General features: G+C 45.0%; 1 protein-coding gene across 1 annotated transcript; it reads left to right on the top strand.

Annotated features, from left to right (window-relative positions):
• Window positions 1-277: 277 nt before the first annotated feature.
• Window positions 278-13,568, top strand: LOC118390171 (serrate RNA effector molecule homolog). Its single transcript, XM_052457060.1, has 20 exons — window positions 278-395; window positions 1,030-1,170; window positions 1,317-1,459; window positions 1,537-1,683; window positions 1,886-2,074; window positions 5,867-6,036; window positions 7,378-7,568; window positions 7,737-7,868; window positions 8,079-8,295; window positions 9,943-10,118; window positions 10,312-10,373; window positions 10,476-10,554; window positions 10,690-10,884; window positions 10,982-11,152; window positions 11,294-11,447; window positions 11,565-11,758; window positions 11,905-12,061; window positions 12,301-12,390; window positions 12,572-12,674; window positions 13,313-13,568. The coding sequence occupies exons 2-20, from the start codon at window positions 1,048-1,050 to the stop codon at window positions 13,386-13,388; spliced, it is 2,769 nt and encodes a 922-aa protein (XP_052313020.1). The 5' UTR covers window positions 278-395; window positions 1,030-1,047; the 3' UTR covers window positions 13,389-13,568.
• Window positions 13,569-17,874: the final 4,306 nt, after the last annotated feature.

Raw genomic sequence — 17,874 nt, 5'->3', positions numbered from 1 at the left:
CTGGGATCTTTTACTTCAGCTCATGAAACATGTGGCCAACACTTTACATGTTGTGTTTTATTTTTGTTCAGTGTATATTTTTGAAAACTACCCCTTTATGATTCATATTTTTGTGCCATTATTAACGTCCCCTGAAATTCACATGTTGGCTTTGAAGCATTCAACCTATATATGTGTAATTAAATGGAAAGAAGACCTTTGTGAAGTTTGTAAAAGTTATTTTTATTATATGTTTTATTGTTCTTTTGTTCTTAAACCTGTGTGTTTGGCTATATGCTTAACTAAATATGCAGTTTGAACGTGTAATCCAACTTCCGGGAAATGTGTTTCCTGTCTAACGGCGTCGCCATTAAGAGACCACGCAGGATTGCTAAAATAACGTGATTTATTGACAGGTAATTTACCCTCTATAAAGTTTCATTTCATGCTGTCACGAGATGTATGCTAAAGCTGATGTTATGTAAAGAAAGTAACAGAATATGTTTTGTAGCACGTAAAATACAACGGCCTAGTAAAAGTACCGACCTTGCTTTGTTTGCGTCTACCGGTACTAGCTAGCTTCTTCCAACTAACGCGGCTAGTTAGAAAGCTAAATTACAGTGCTGGGGACGCTAGCTAAGCTAATTTTAGCTTGCTACTATGAACATGTAAACTAAGCTAGCAGTAAATTGGAAGTACCTAATTAAACTACGACTATCCTACCATGGAGAAAGAAGTAGCTAGCTTCACTAAACCTACTTCGAAAAACAGATATTCAAGCTAGCTAGTTAACGTTAGCTACATAAACGGCTAGCTAGCTACTTGAAATGCCATGTAAGATGTTGGTTAGCTAACTGGTCATGCGACTCCCAGTAGCATAACTCAATCAGGAGACACATGCTTTGCTACACACATTTGGCTAAGGACAACGTAATATTGGTGTTTAACAAATTATGATTATATTAGCTTGATTACTGTGGCCCGTTCGATTTAATTTGTTTGCTGCCGTTAGCTACTTACAATTTTAATGTTTATGCTATTTGTCTACAGACCTACATTTTTAGGGTGATGGCGGACAGTGATGATGAATATGATCGCAGAAGGAGAGACAAGTTCCGTCGTGAGAGGAGCGACAACTATGACCGCTCCCGAGAGAGAGAGGAAAGGCGTAGGGATGACTGGAATGACAGGTGAGGAAGAGGGAATATACTTGTATAAAACAAAAGAGAAATAATGGCACATTGGAAGAAACTTTTGAAATTAGAGAGAACAATTCCAATCCATGTCATACATACATGGTGTTTCACATGTATCTTTTTGTTCTTTCCGTTTACTGGCGCCCATCTGCAAGGGAGTGGGACAGGGGCAGGGAGCGGCGTAGCCGGGGGGAGTATCGGGACTACGAGAGAGGTCGCAGGGAGAGGTTCTCCCCACCCAGGCACGACATGAGTCCCCAACAGAAACGCATGAGGAGAGATTGGTGAGAATCACATTTATCTACACTACCTACATTGCTGTACACAATGTTTGAGTTAATCTTCCCTCTGTTTTGATCAGGGATGACCATGGAGGAGATCCCTACCATGGTGGGTATGACTTGGGCTACGGTGGTGGCGGAGGCCCCAGCTATGCCCCTCCACAGCCTTGGGGCCACCCTGACCTTCATCTCATGCAGCCTCACCATGGCATACCCATCCAGGCAAGGTGAGGAGGGTAGACTGGGCACAACCAACCTGTTCATGCAGACTTTGTCATCTGTGGAAAGCAGATGACAATAAAATGGCACCATGTCCTTGACTGGAGCTGTGACTGTTCCACCCAATAGATTAGCTTGCCCTTAGTTAGTCAAAGTTTCTAAGTAACTGGTTATCTCACACTCTTTTTAACCCTGTCATTTGTCTACTAGGCTAGGAAACATCCATGATATGGATCTGGGCCTGCCACCTCCGGTGATGAAGAGCTTTAAGGAGTTCCTTCTGTCCCTGGATGACTCAGTGGATGAGACCGAGGCAGTCAAACGTTATAATGAGTACAAGATAGACTTCCGACGGCAGCAGATGCAGGACTTCTTCCTTGCGCACAAAGATGAAGAGTGGTACGATTATCATAGCCTTTGCTGCTCTATTATTAGTATTCATGATCAGTTCGTTGTGAATTAGGCTGGCAACACTGACAACCTTTCTATTCACAGAAATTGTCAGTCAAATGGATCTGGCGCTATCGGAGCTGTTCGTTAATAGCTTGGTAAAGACAGTATAGTTTGGAAGACGTTAGGCCTATATTTGACAGGTTGCATTATCAAGGCATACAAGACTTTTAGTTGGTTATCTAATTAAAAAAGGGTATAGTTGAATGGGTGTATTTAAAACATCCTGAACATACTTAATTCAAGCTATTTTTATATATAACGATTTTGATCTATTATTGAAAGTGTTAAGATAATACTTGGTATTTTGGGCAGGCTTATTATGCATATCATGCCACCTTCAGATAAGAATAGTTGGTTAATGCTTTGGGCGGTTACCATCATGAATAGAGAGGTCAGTAAATAGCCTAGCTAGTAAACAGTACAGGATAGAGATTTGGCTCTTAAGTGAGTCTGATTTGGATTATCAGTTGACACAGTTTTTAACAGAGTATGTTTGTCGGTTTTGCTTATCACACTTTACACAAGTGTGTCCAGGGATTATGATACAATGTCAATGTTATTTTTTTTTCTTAACTTAACCAAACCTTCTTCCCTCCCACTCCTCCCCCGCCCTTCACAACAAGGTTTTTGAAGATGAGAAAAAACTGGAACTCCTCGCAGGAATCGTTGTTAGACAGCTAGGGTTTGCACTGCGCACAATGCAGTTGCTTTTAGACGTACAGTACCAGGGATACTAGCTAGACAGACAAATAAACCACTTGCGCGCATGGAAATATTTTCTTTTCTTTAGTATGTGATGCTTTTTTCCCCCATTTTTGTTTTTATATTTGGATCAAATCGAATCCCAAAACCGAAAATGAAATTGTGTGCGCACACAAACACAGTAGGGGGGTGAAGTGGAGCCCATTTTTACAGAAGAGACCCCTCTCAGTATATATGTGTTGTTATACTGGGAGAAAAAAAGGTAAATTTTGTCCACTCCATGGCAAATTTGCTCTTCTGAACTGTAAAATTCTAAACTGTGTTATGTTATTTTATTTGAATATCTGTGTCCCTTTTGCCTTTGAGTTATTTTTGGTGCGTTGACCTAAAGCATCCTGATATGTTTTACAAACGGCTATACTCACACACAAACATAACACCATGCAAACTTTGTGAAGAATCCACAGTAGGACACCAGAGCATTTCCAGGTGCAGAACAAGTGTTTCTTCATATGCCAGTCACTTGAGTGGACCTAGATACACTACATAACCAAAAGTATGTGGACACTTGCTTGTTGAACATCTCATTCCAAAATCATGGGCATTAATATGGAGTTGCTTCACACATTGCTGCTATAACAGCCTCTACTCTTATCGGAAGGCTTTCCACTAGATGTTGGAACATTGCTGCGGGGGACTAGCTCCCAGTTAGCCACGAGCATTAGTGAGGTTGGGCACTGATGCTGGGAGATTAGGCCTGGCCTGTTGTCTGCGTTCCAATTCATCCCAAATGTGTTCGATGGGGTTGAGGTCAGGGCTCTGCAGGCCAGTCAAGTTCTTCTACACCGATCTCAACAAACCAGCCATTTCTGTATGGACCTCTGTTTGTGCACGGGGCCATTGTCATGCTGGAACAGGAAAGGGCCTTCCCTAGACTGTTGCCACGAAGTTGGAAGCACAGAATCGTCTAGAATGTATGCTGTAGCGTTTATAGGCTCGTAGGCTTGTGTGCAGCTGCTCGGCCATGGAAACCCATTTCATGAAGCTCCCGACAAATAGTTATTGTGCTGACGTTGCTTCCAGAGGCAGTTTGGAACTCTGTCGTGAGTATTGCATCCGAGAACAGTTTTTACACTCTTCAGCACTCGGCGGTCCTGTTCTGTGAGCTTGTGTGGCCTAGTACTTCATGGCTGAGCCGTTGTTGCTCATAGTTGTTTCCACTTCACAATTATTTTTTATTTTTTTATTTCACCTTTATTTAACCAGGTAGGCTAGTTGAGAACAAGTTCTCATTTGCGACCTGGCCAAGATAAAAGCATAGCAGTGTGAACAGACAACACAGTTACACATGGAGTAAACAATTAACAAGTCAATAACACAGTAGAAAAAAAGGGTCTATATACAATGTGTGCAAAAGGCATGAGGAGGTAGGCGAATAATTACAATTTTGCAGATTAACACTGGAGTGATAAATGATCAGATGGTCATGTACAGGTAGAGATATTGGTGTGCAAAAGAGCAGAAAAGTAAATAAATAAAAACAGTGTGGGGATGAGGTAGGTGAAAATGGGTGGGCTATTTACCAATAGACTATGTACAGCTGCAGCGATCGGTTAGCTGCTCAGACAGCTGATGTTTGAAGTTGGTGAGGGAGATAAAAGTCTCCAACTTCAGCGATTTTTATTTTATTTTATTAAAATAAAAAATAAAACATTTGCAATTCGTTCCAGTCACAGGCAGCAGAGTACTGGAACGAAAGGCGGCCAAATGAGGTGTTGGCTTTAGGGATGATAAGTGAGATACACCTGCTGGAGTGCGTGCTACGGATGGGTGTTGCCATCGTGACCAGTGAACTGAGATAAGGCGGAGCTTTACCGAGCATGGACTTGTAGATGACCTGGAGCCAGTGGGTCTGGCGAAGAATATGTAGCGAGGGCCAGCCGACTAGAGCATACAAGTCGCAGTGGTGGGTGGTATATGGTGCTTTCGTGACAAAACGGATGGCACTGTGATAAACTGCATCCAGTTTGCTGAGTAGAGTGTTGGAAGCAATTTTGTAGATGACATCGCCGAAGTCGAGGATCGGTAGGATAGTCAGTTTTACTAGGGTAAGCTTGGCGGCATGAGTGAAGGAGGCTTTGTTGCGGAATAGAAAGCCGACTCTTGATTTGATTGACAATAACAGCACTTATAGTTGACTGGGGCAGAAATGTGACAAATTGGGAAGGTGGCATGCTATGATGGAGCCCCGTTGAAAGTCACTGAGCTCGGGGCATCCTGGGTTCGCGCCCAGGCTCTGTCGTAACCGGCCGTATCCAGGAGGTCTGCAGGGCGACGCACAATTGGCCTAGCGACTCCTGTGGCGGGCCGGGCTCAGTGCGCGCTAACCAAGGTTGCCAGGTGCACGGTGTATCCTCCGACACATTGGTGCGGCTGGCTTCCGGGTTGGATGCGCGCTGTGTTAAGAAGCAGTGCGGCTTGGTTGGGTTGTGTATCGGAGGACGCATGACTTTCAACCTTCTCTCCTGAGCCCACACGGGAGTTGTAGCGATGAGACAAGATGGGATACTAAAAACAATTGGATACCACGAAATTGGGGGGAGAAAGTCACTGAGCTCTTCTACTGCCAATGTCATCTCTATGGTGATTGCATGACTGTGTGCTCAATTTTCTACACCTGTCTGCACGGGTGTGGCTAAAATAGTCGAATCCACTAATTTGAAGTGGTGTCCACATACTTTTGTGTATCTATTGTAGTTGCATTTAATTGATGCTGTGTTCCCCCAAAATAAGACATTGCAGGATACAGGAACGTTCAGAAAAAAGTTGTCCTCCAGTATTTTAATTTTGTTTTTTAAATTTAATTTAGTGTTTGGGTATAGAATGGCAGTATATTAGTCCCAGTTCATTGCTGTAGGCCAGTTTATTTGGCCTGGCCATACATACAAGGACATTCTCTAACATTCTGCTCTCCTCCCCTCCATCCCTGCCCTGTCTCTCTCCCGTGCTCTTTTGGGGACATTGTTGTGAACTCAGGTTCAGATCCAAATACCACCCAGATGAGGCGGGCCGGCGGAAGGCTGAGGCCCACAGTGGCTTGCAGAACCGGCTGAATGTCTACATATTCCTGATGGAGAACAGCTGGTTCGACACAGTCTCCCTGGACATGGAGAAGGCCCAGGCCATCATGAAGGTCTTGGATGCAGGTAGAGTAGTGGGTGTGGGTGGCAGTGGGAGACCTCTCTAATGGCTTCATTCAGCTCTCTTGCAGAGTACTTGGATGTCAACCTTAGTTTCGAGCAGTGTCAGGATGGGTGTTATTTGTTGGTAGGTTTAGTTACCTCAACAGGTTATATATCCTAACCCAGTGGTCACCAAACCTTTTCTGATTCAATATCACTTTGAGTCAAAATGCAAGCCAAGTTCTACCATTCACAATTTTGTAACCTGTCTTAAAAAAATGTATGCCTATGCAACATGAACCTATTTAAAAACAGTTCTGTAGCAATGAGGGTGGTTCAATGTTTTTCTCAGACCATTTTGAAATGATATTTAAAAATGTAAAAATCACACTGGTAATATATAATTTGTTGTATTACTTGAGGCAACAGCTGAGTGAGCATAATTTGCTTTTTAAAAATGTAATGAACTGATGGCCTGCGTCTTAAAGCTTCCTCTCACTGTCCCTCCCCTGAGACTGACCAAAAGGACACACATTATTCGGGGCGGCAGGGTAGCCTAGTGGTTAGTGTTGGACTAGTAACCGGAAGGTTGTGTGTTCAAACCCCTGAGCTGACAAGGTACAAATCTGTCGTTCTGCCCCTGAACAGGCAGTTAACCCACTGTTCCCAGGCCGTCATTGAAAATAAGAATGTGTTCTTAACTGACTTGCCTGGTTAAATAAAGGTAAATAAAAATAAAAATTCCAGCTAATGGCAACTCTAGTCACACTGCATTATTTCCGCCCCATGCACCAATTCATGTTGTTACTCCTATGACCAGAGAAAGTTTAATATTTCTTAAGCTGATAAAAATAACGCAAGCTTATCTATACAATTTGCTACTTATGCATTGCAACTGCAGTGTTGGTTGTAGCATAAGTGCAAGTAGGGAGAAGCACATTTAATGACTTATAAAAGTGTTGAACAAAGTGTTTGACAGTGAAGTGTTGAATAACTTAAATGTGAACTTCCTTGTAAAAACATCAGGTTTTTGCTCTATTCATTGACCCTCTCTTTAGTCATGGTTTAAATCTCACAGTATCAACTTTGATGTGCGTTTGAGGCTTCTTTTTACAGTCTTTACATAAGGAAGCTCAGATCAGTGTCTGCAGTTATCTTGATTTTCTCCCTGGGGCTGCCGGGTAGGCACAGTTTTACCTTCAGACACATGAAATGGTTCAAACTGGGAACACTTCACTAGGGCAGCTAGTGCACCTACTGCCAACAGCATGAAATGAACAAGACAAAAATAGATATGCAAGTCTTTATCACGATCGACCGGTTGGTGACCAGTTTGCTTACCCCTGTCCTCCCTCTGTCATGCAGCGGTGATAAAGATGGAGGGAGGGACAGATCATGACCTGCGTATATTGGAGCTGCCGTCTGAGGAGGAAGAGGAGAGGGAGAGAGCTGACAGGGCGGCAGCTGTTGGTCCTGGAACTGAACCCCCCAAAAAAGAGGAGCCCAAGGATAAGAATCAGGACAATGACCGCAAACCCCCAGCTGACAAAGAGAATGTATGCTGTCTTGTCGTAACCACCTTTTCTTTGCCCTGCTCCATTCTTCCCCCTTGAGACAGGGAGTCATCAAATTCTATTGGTCACATACTCCTATTTAGCAGATGTTATTGTGGATGTAGTGAAATGCTTGTCAACTAGTCATTGATGTAGCAAATTCTGCCACAGGGGGAGAGTGATGCCTGCAGCACGGAGAAGGGGGCAAACGGTGGTGGTGAAGCAGCAGCCGAAGGGAGTGGGGGAGAAGAGAAAGGAGAAAAAGAGGTGAAAAGCAAAGAAGTTGTGCCTGAGCCTAAGAAGGTTAGTGTTTAGTGTCCATGTGTCTTAGTCTGTCTTTCTGACTTTTAGAATGTGCTGCTCTTAATGGGCCAAATCCTAACTTGCATCGATGACGGTGGGAAATTGGCACTAAAACAGTACTCAAGATAGGATTTGGGCTAATTGATTTGAATCAGTGATGGATCTATTAACCTTTATCACCACCTATTTTCCTTCCCATGTGTGTGTTAGCTGAGTAAGAAGAGGAAGCGGAAGCACAGTGGAGACAGTGAAGATGAGGCCAGTGCCTCTGAGAGTGACTCCGATTCGGACTCCAACTCCCATCATTCCTCTGATAAAAATGCAGAGAAGGAGGATGAGGGTGAGGAAAAGGAGGAAGGGGAGGACAAGGACGATGAGGAAAAGGAGGAGGGGGAGGACAAGGATGAAGAGGAAGAAGAGGGTGAAGGTGAGCAATGAAGGCACTGCATTGGGGTCACTGTTTTCACAAATTCTAGTATTCAAATATACACCGCTCAAAAAAATAAAGGGAACACTTAAACAACACAATGTAACTCCAAGTCAATCACACTTCTGTGAAATCAAACTGTCCACTTAGGAAGCAACACTGATTGACAATAAATGTCACATGCTGTTGTGCAAATGGAATAGACAACAGGTGGAAATTATAGGCAATTAGCAAGACACCCCCAATAAAGGAGTGGTTCTGCAGGTGATAACCACAGACCACTTCTCAGTTCCTATGCTTCCTGGCTGATGTTTTGGTCACTTTTGAATGCTGGCGGTGCTTTCACTCTAGTGGTAGCATGAGACGGAGTCTACAACCCACACAAGTGGCCCAGGTAGTGCAGCTCATCCAGGATGGCACATCAATGCGAGCTGTGGCAAGAAGGTTTGCTGTGTCTGTCAGCGTCGTGTCCAGAGCATGGAGGCGCTACCAGGAGACAGGCCAGTACATCAGGAGACGTGGAGGAGGCCGTAGGAGGGCAACAACCCAGCAGCAGGACCTCTGCCTTTGTGCAAGGAGGAGCAGGAGGAGCACTGCCGGAGCCCTGCAAAATGACCTCCAGCAGGCCACAAATGTGCATGTGTCTGCTCAAACGGTCAGAAACAGACTCCATGAGGGTGGTATGAGGGCCGGACGTCCACAGGTGGGGGTTGTGCTTACAGCTCAACACCGTGCAGGACGTTTGGCATTTGCCAGAGAACACCAAGATTGGCAAATTCGCCACTGGCGCCCTGTGCAGGTTCACACTGAGCACATGTGACAGGCGTGACAGTCTGGAGATGCCGTGGAGAACGTTCTGCTGCCTGCAACATCCTCCAGCATGACCGGTTTGGCAATGTCATGGTGTGGGGTGGCATTTCTTTGTGGGGGCCGCACAGCCCTCCATGTGCTCGCCAGAGGTAGCCTGACTGCCATTAGGTACCGAGATGAGATCCTCAGACCCCTTATGAGACCATATGCTGGTGCGGTTGGCCCTGGGTTCCTCCTAATGCTAGACCTCATGAGGCTGGAGTGTGTCAGCAGTTCCTGCAAGAGGAATGCATTGATGCTATGGACTGGCCCGCCCGTTCCCCAGACCTGAATCCAATTGGGCACATCTGGGACATCATGTCTCGCTCCATCCACCAACGTGGCGTTGCACCACAGACTGTCCAGGAGTTGGCGGATGCTTTAGTCCAGGTCTGGGAGGAGATCCCTCAGGAGACCATCCGCCACCTCATCAGGAGCATGCCCAGGCATTGTAGGGAGGTCATACAGGCACGTGGAGGCCACACACACTACTGAGCCTCATTTTGACTTGTTTTAAGGACATTACATCAAAGTTGGATCAGCCTGTAGTGTGGTTTTCCACTTTAATTTTGAGTATGACTCCAAATCCAGACCTCCATGGGTTGATAAATTTGATTTCCATTGATAATTTTTGTGTGATTTTGTTGTCGGCACATTCAACTATGTAAAGAAAAAAGTATTTAATAAGAATATTTTATTCATTCAGATCTAGGATGTGTTATTTTAGTGTTCCCTTTTATTTTTTGAGCAGTGTATTTTTGGTAAGGTAATGACTTCTCTGCTCCACTCATTGTGTAGCTGACGGTAAGAAAAGCAAAGAGGAGAAACCAAAGGAAAGGGCGAGAGAGAGGGAGAAACCAGAGGAGAAGAAACCCAAGGAGGACCAGCCCCTGAGACCCAGGCCTCTCCACAGGACCTGCTCTTTATTCATGAGGAGCATCGCCCCCACAATCTCAAAGGCTGAGATCATAGCTGTGAGTTTAAGCAATTTGACTGTACAAACATACTGAACACTTGTATGGACTGTCAGAATGACACTACTCTAAAGTTACATTGATACAATGGACTCTCAGATACAGCTGTTACACACACACACACACACACACACACACAATGACTGGAGGCATCCAGGAGGAAGAACTAACCTGTTGTTTTTGCCTCCCTCAGCTATGTCGGAGATATCCTGGGTTTATGCGAGTGTGCTTGTCTGATCCCCAACCGGAGCGCAGGTTAGTTCCACTTCCACGTGACCACATCCACAGCTGGACCCTGTCTGGTGCTAATGGACTGTAGTGGACGGTTGAAAATGTAAAGTCTGTCATTCACCTCAGGTTCTTCCGACGCTGCTGGGTGACGTTTGACCGTAGCGTCAACATCAAGGAGACCTGCTGGAACCTCCAGAACATCAGAGTGAGTTTAACAACCTTTCAAGACTACAACATTAGGCAGTACTGGAACCTGATGATGAGCAAGATATGGCACTTGAGTCACACAGCTGGTTAGTGAGTGTTCTGACCCTGTATGTGTCCTCTTGACTGTGTGTAGCTGCGTGACTGTGAGCTGGCCCCGGGGGTGAACAGAGACCTAGCCCGGAGGGTCCGCAACATCAATGGCATCACTCAGCACAAACAGGTGCTGCGCAATGACATCAAACTGTCAGCCAAACTCATCCACTCTCTGGACGACAGAGGCAGGCTGTGGAGCCAAAAGGCCCGGGGAGATAATGTGTCTGCTGTGGAGGTACAAGACACTGAAAGCTATTTGGCGTCTTTGCAGTATGTATCATGAACTTATCAGTTTCTTGGATGTTTAATCCCGTATTGTGTGGTTGTATCAGATGGCGGCTCAGAACCCCATCCTGAAGAACATCACTGACTACTTGATAGAGGAGGTGAGCGCTGAGGAGGAGGAGCTACTGGGCAGTGTGGGCGGAGCTGATGCAGAGGAGGGCAGCAAGGAGGGGAACCCAGCCGAGATCACTGTGGAGAGGGATGACACGCTGGTCAAGGTCCATCCATCTGCCTTGGCACACAGCAGCTTTACATTATTTTTATGCAGTGAAATGTTTGTGTTTTGTCTGATGCTAAAGTGGTCAAATGAAAAGGAAAATGTACATTATCTTGACTTGATTTCCTTCATCTCTTCCCAGGTGTTGGACCGTCTTCTCTTGTACCTGCGTATTGTCCATTCCATTGACTACTACAACAACTGCGAGTACCCCAGCGAGGATGAGATGCCCAACCGCTGTGGCATGATCCATGTGCGTGGGCCCATCCCGCCCAACCGCATCACACATGGGGAAGGTGAGCAGGACACTACTGTAATATTCAACACTGGCTAGGCACACATTTGAGATGGCTGCATCATACATTGACACACTATTGACTGACTGTCTCCCCCTCCCCCTGTCATGCACTCAGTGTTGGAGTGGCAGAAGACATTTGAGGAGAGGCTGAGCCCCCTGTTCAGTGTGAAGGAGAAGCTATCAGAGGAGGAGGCAGGCAAGATGGGCCGGAAGGACCCGGAGCATGAGGTGGAGAAGTTTGTGTCGGCAAACACCCAGGAGCTGGGCAAGGACAAGTGGCTCTGCCCCCTCAGTGGCAAGAAGTTCAAGGTGTGTGTCTGTTAGGATGGAAGTAAATTGTCAAACAGAAATATTGTATATCCAAAGAGCATTAAGCATGTACTGGTCTGTGTTTCCCTTGCCACGGTGTGGTGCAGATTAAAATGTGAATGAATTTGTTCCCTCTGCCTGGCCAGGGCCCAGAGTTTGTGCGCAAGCACATCCTGAACAAACACGGGGACAAAATTGACGAGGTGAAAAAGGAGGTGGTGTTTTTCAACAATTTCCTCATGGATGCGAAGCGACCTTCCCTCCCGGAGATGAAGCCACCTCCTCCGCCTGGCCCAGGACAGGGTGAGGGACACGCTGTACATAGAAATATAATTAATAGCACTGACACGATTCCCTGTTGTCGCTGACAATCATATTTGTTCTACACCATACATTTTGTATTCAAACGTTCTGAAATGTTACATCCTCCTGAAAAGGCCCCCCGGGGAGCAAATGTTTCTAGAAGAGTTTAGGTGTAGCTGTATCATTGAATCTAGGTGTGTATTTTTCCACTGACCCTGTTTCTCTCCATCTCTCTGTAGGAGTTCTTTCTCCAGGCATGCCCTTCCCTCCCCAGGGCCTCATGGGCTTCGGTCCCGGCCAGCCTCGTCCTCCTGTCATGGGTTACGGAGGTGAGCCTCTGCCTCATCTCCTATCATATTATCAATCACATTGATTTATTAAGCCCTTTTTACATCACCACTTATCTTGAGAATTTAACAAATGTAAGTTTACCACAACTATGTAATTAATTTGGTTGCAGCTCTCATGTGTTCTGACATGACACACATACTGTACCTTACTCTTCCCAAGGTGGACCTCCTTACCCACCAAACCAGTATGGGGGCGGCCGGGGTAACTATGACAACTTCCGTGGACAGGGTGGTGGCTACCCTGGTAAACCCCGCAACAACAGGTGAGACCATGGTCAGTTAGGGACGAATACCGCACCATTATCTTCGGCCAGCGGCATACCACCCTGCATCCCACTGTTGGCTTACATCTGAAGATAAGCAGGGTTGGTTTTGGTCGGTCCCAGGATGGGAGACCAGATGCTGCTTGAAGTGGTGTTGGAGGGCCAGTAGGAGGCACTTCTTCCTCTGGTCTAAAAAAACATCTGAATTCCCAATGGCGGTGATTGGGGACATTGTCCTGTGTAGGGTGCCGTCTTTCGGATGATACGTTAAACGGGTGTCCTGACTCTGGTCACTAATATCCCATGGCACTTATCGTAAGAGTAGGGGTGTTAACTCTGGTGTCCTGGCTAAATTCCCAATCTGACCATCATGGCCACCTAATCATTGCCCGCTTCCAATTGGCTCATTCCTCGCTTCCAATTGGCTCATTCCTCTCCCCTGTAACTATTCCCCAGGTTGTTGCTGTAAATGAGAATGTGTTGCCTGGTAAAATTAGTGTTAAATAAAAAACATTTAAAAAAAGCTTTCCTTCTCTGCTAATGACAGACTTATGTTTAGAAACCTCTGTTAATTTTTCTCTCAATCTTTCCTATTTCTATGCTGTCCCTCTGCACTGCATCCTGGCTGTTTCCTTCAGAATGTCTCGGGGAGATCCACGCAACATCATTGAATACCGTGACCTGGATGCACCTGATGACATGGACTTCTTCTAGACTATCCATTTATTTTAATCTCTTGTTTCTAATCATTGTAATTTCCCCTTCTCATCCCCTAAGTGATGAATTAGCCTCCCATTTTTTTTGTTCAGTGTCTGCAGCGCAAAGTCTCAGTACAATTGTAACCAACTTGAATTTAAAAAATGTATAACCTCAATAAAAAACATTTGATGACAATGGCATTTAAAAATATATATATCAGCAAAAAAAGAAACTGAGTTTATTTTCAGCAAACTTAACATGTGTAAATATTTGTCTGAACATAAGATTCAACATCTGAGACAAACTGAACAAGTTCCACAGACATGTGACTAACAAATGGAATACTATGTCCCTGAACAAAGGGGGGGTTAAAGTAAGTCAGTATCTGGTGTGGCCACCAGCTGCATTAAATACTGCAGTGTATCTCATGGACTGCAGCATATTTGCTAGTTCTTGCTGTGAGATGTTACCCCACTCTTCCACCAAGTACCCGGACATTTCTGGGGGGAATGGCCCGAGCCCTCACCCTCCGATCCAACAGGTCCCAGACGTGCTCAATGGGTTTGAGATCCGGGCTCTTCGCTGGCCATGGCAGAACACTGACATTCCTGTCTTGCAGGAAATCACGCACAGAACAAGCAGTATGGCTGGAGGGTCATGTCAGGATGAGCCTGCAGGAAGGGTACCACATGAGGGAGGAGGATGTCTTCCCTGTAATGCAGGCAATATCAACACTGCAATGACAACAAGCTCAGTCCGATGATGCTGTGACACACTGCCCCAGACCAGGAAGAACCCTCCACCTCCAAATCGCTCCGGAGTACAGGTCTTGGTGTAATGCTCATTCCTTCGACCATGTACGCGAATCTGACCATCACCCCTGGTGAGACAAAACCGTGACGAGCACTTTTTGCTAGTCTGGTCCAGCGACGGTGGGTTTGTGTCCATAGGTTGCCGGTGATGTTTGGTGAGGACCTGCCTTACAACAGGCCTACATGCCCTTAGTCCAGCTTCTCTCAGCCTAATTCAGACAGTCTGAGCACTGATGGAGGGATTGTGCGTTCCTGGTGTAACTCGGGCAGTTGTTGCCATCCTGTACCTGTCCCGCAGGTGTGATGATCGGATGTACTGATCCTGTGCAGATGTTACATGTGGTCCGCCACTGCGAGGACGATCGGCTGTCTGTCCCGTCTCACAGTACGGACATTGCAATTTATTGCCCCGGCCACATCTGCAGTCCTCATGCCTCCTTGCAGCATGCCTAAGGCACATTCACGCAGATGAGCAGGGACCCTGGGCATCTTTCTTCTGGTGTTTTTCAGTCAGTAGAAAGGGCTCTTTAGTGTCCTAAGTTTTCATAACTGTGACCTTAATTGCCTACTGTCTAAGCTGTTAGTGTCTTAACGACTGTTCCACAGGTGCCTGTTCATTAACTGTTTATGGTTCATTGAACAAGCATGGGAAACAGTGTTTAAACCCTTTACAATGAAGATCTGTGAAGTTATTTGGATTTTTACAAATGATCTTTGAAAGACAGGGTCCTGAAAAGGGACAATTATTTTTTTGCTGAGTTTATATATATATATATATATACACTAAAATAAATAAAGAGAACACTTAAACAACACAATGTAACTCCTAAGTCAATCACACTTTTGTGAAATTAAATTGTCCACTTAGGAAGCAACACTGATTGACAATACATTTCACATGCTGTTCACATGCTGTACAAATGGAACAGACAAAAGGTGGAAATTATAGGCAATTAGCAAGACAGCCCCAATAAAGGAGTGGTTCTGCAGGTGATAACCACAGACCACTTCTCAGTTCCTATGCTTCCTGGCTGATGTTTTGGTCACTTTTGAATGCTGGCGGTGCTTTCACTCTAGTGGTAGCATGAGACGGAGTCTACAACCCACACAAGTGGCTCAGGTAGTGCAGCTCATCCAGGATGGTATATCAATGCGAGCTGTGGCGAGAAGGTTTGCTGTGTCTGTCAGCGTAGTGTCCAGAGCATTGAGGCGCAACCGGGAGACAGGCCAGAACATCAGGAGACGTGCAGGAGGCCGTAGGAGGGCAACAACCCAGCAGCAGGACCGCTACCTCCGCCTTTGTGCAAGGAGGAGCACTGCCAGAGCCCTGCAAAATGACCCCCAGCAGACCACAAATGTGCATGTGTCTGCTCAAACGGTCAGAAACAGACTCCATGAGGGTGGTATGAGGGCCCGACGTCCACAGGTGGGGGTTGTGCTTTACAGCCCAACACCGTGCAGGATGTTTGGCATTTGCCAGAGAACACCAAGATTGGCAAATTCGCCACTGGCGCCCTGTGCTCTTCACAGATGAAAGCAGGTTCACACTGAGCACATGTGACAGACGTGACAGTCTGGAGACGCCGTGGAGAATGTTCTGCTGCCTGCAACATCCTCCAGCATGACCGGTTTGGGGGTGGGTCAGTCATGGTGTGGGGTGGCATTTCTTTTGGGGGTGCTCTTTTCATGTGCTCGCCAGAGGTAACCTGACTGCCATTAGGTACCGAGATGAGATCCTCAGACCCCTTGTGAGACCATATGCTGGTGTGGTTGGCCCTGGGTTCCTCCTAATGCAAGACAATGCTAGACCTCATGTGGCTGGAGTGTGTCAGCAGTTCCTGCAAGAGGAATGCATTGATGCTATGGACTGGCCCGCCCGTTCCTCAGACCAGAATCAACCTCCATGGGTTGATAAATTTGATTTCCATTGATCATTTTTGTGTGATTTTGTTGTCAGCACATTCAACTATGTAAAGAAAAAGGTATTTAATAAGAATATTTAATTCATTCAGATCTAGGCTGTGTTATTTTAGTGTTCCCTTAATTTTTTTGAGCAGTGTATATATGTGTGTGTATATATGTGTGTGTATATATACATACACACACAATCAAATGTTTGGACACACCTACTCATTGAAGCGTTTATCCTAATTTGTACTATTTTTCTACATTGTAGAATAATAGTGAAGACATCAAAACTATGAAATAACACAAGGAATCATGTAGTAACCCCCCAAAAATTAGTGAAGTTGCAAAAACCATCAAGCGCTATGATGAAACTGGCTCTCATGAGGACCACAACAGGAAAGGAAGACCCAGAGTTACCTCTGCTGCAGAGGATAAGTTAATTAGAGATACCAGCCTCGGAAATCTGCCATTAACGGCACCTCAGATTGGAGCCCAAATAAATGCTTCATTGAGGAGACTGTGAATCAGGCCTTGATGGTCAAATTGCTGTAAAGAAACCACTACTAAAGGACACCAATAAGAAGAGACTTGCTTGGGCCAAGAAACGTGAGCAATGGACATAAGACCGGTGGAAATCTGTCCTTTGGTCTGACGAGTCCAAATTTGAATTTTTGGTTCCAAATGCCATGTTTTTGTGAGATGCAGAGTAGGATGATCTCACCAGGGAAGAAACCCAGCATCTGGCGATGTCTATGGTTTCTAGACTTCAAGCAGTCATTGACTGCAAAGGATTTGAAAACAAGTATTACAATTCACAATTTAATTTGTGATTTTTTTGTTTTTGCAATTACTCCTGAGCTCCTAAAATGGGGGGGGGGCTATGTATAAAAATGGTTGTAATTCCTACACGGTTCATACCATAATTTTGACAAAACCCTTCAATTAAAGATGAAAGTCTATACTTAAAGCAAATCTTGATTGTTTCCTTTCCAATCCATTGTGTCGGCGTACAGAGCTAACATTATGCAAATTGTGTCATTGTCCAAATACTTATGGACCTGACTATATATATAATAGGATTTTGTAATATCCTGTTGTGTACCCTTGCTAATGTTATAGTATGACTTATTAATATACCGTATATAACTACTAGAGAGACAGCGCTGCACTTGAACTTGGTTTATGCCATGACTGCCATGCAGTACCCTACCTCGCGCATGTGGAAACTACATCACAGACTTCTACTGTTTTCTTCTTGAACATAATGTTTTATTGCAACATTGCAATCGAAAATGTGTTATTATGGTCCAATAAAATGTCCCTCCCACCCTGAAAAATTATTACGGGTGAGATTTTTAGGGGTGGGTGGAGAAGAAAATAGCAATGGAGAAGGAATATCCATTTTTGTTCATAAACGTTTCAATTATTTGTGAGAGGACCTCACACTTATATCTGATACCAGTGATGCTGAATCTCTTCTCATAGGAATTCCCTCCTGTTTTTCTAGGGTGGTAAAAAAGTGGTAATTGGATGCATCTGTCGACCACCCAATTCTGACATGTCATCTGCCACCCTTATTGATATTTTTACAAATTATTTTAATAATGTGGCTAACTTTATACTGACATTTCTGACCTAAACTAATTGTGAGGACTTCAAGATGTTAATGGATGATATTTCATGGGACAATGTGTATAATCAGGCTGATGTAGAGTCTGCTTACCAGACTTCTCACATCTTTCAACTCTGTATTTCATCACTGCTCTCGCTAAGTTAAATCA

Source organism: Oncorhynchus keta, chromosome 11 (genome assembly GCF_023373465.1).
Source record: "Oncorhynchus keta strain PuntledgeMale-10-30-2019 chromosome 11, Oket_V2, whole genome shotgun sequence".
NCBI lineage: Eukaryota > Metazoa > Chordata > Actinopteri > Salmoniformes > Salmonidae > Oncorhynchus > Oncorhynchus keta.
This window is presented reverse-complemented; position numbering and strand designations above follow the sequence as displayed.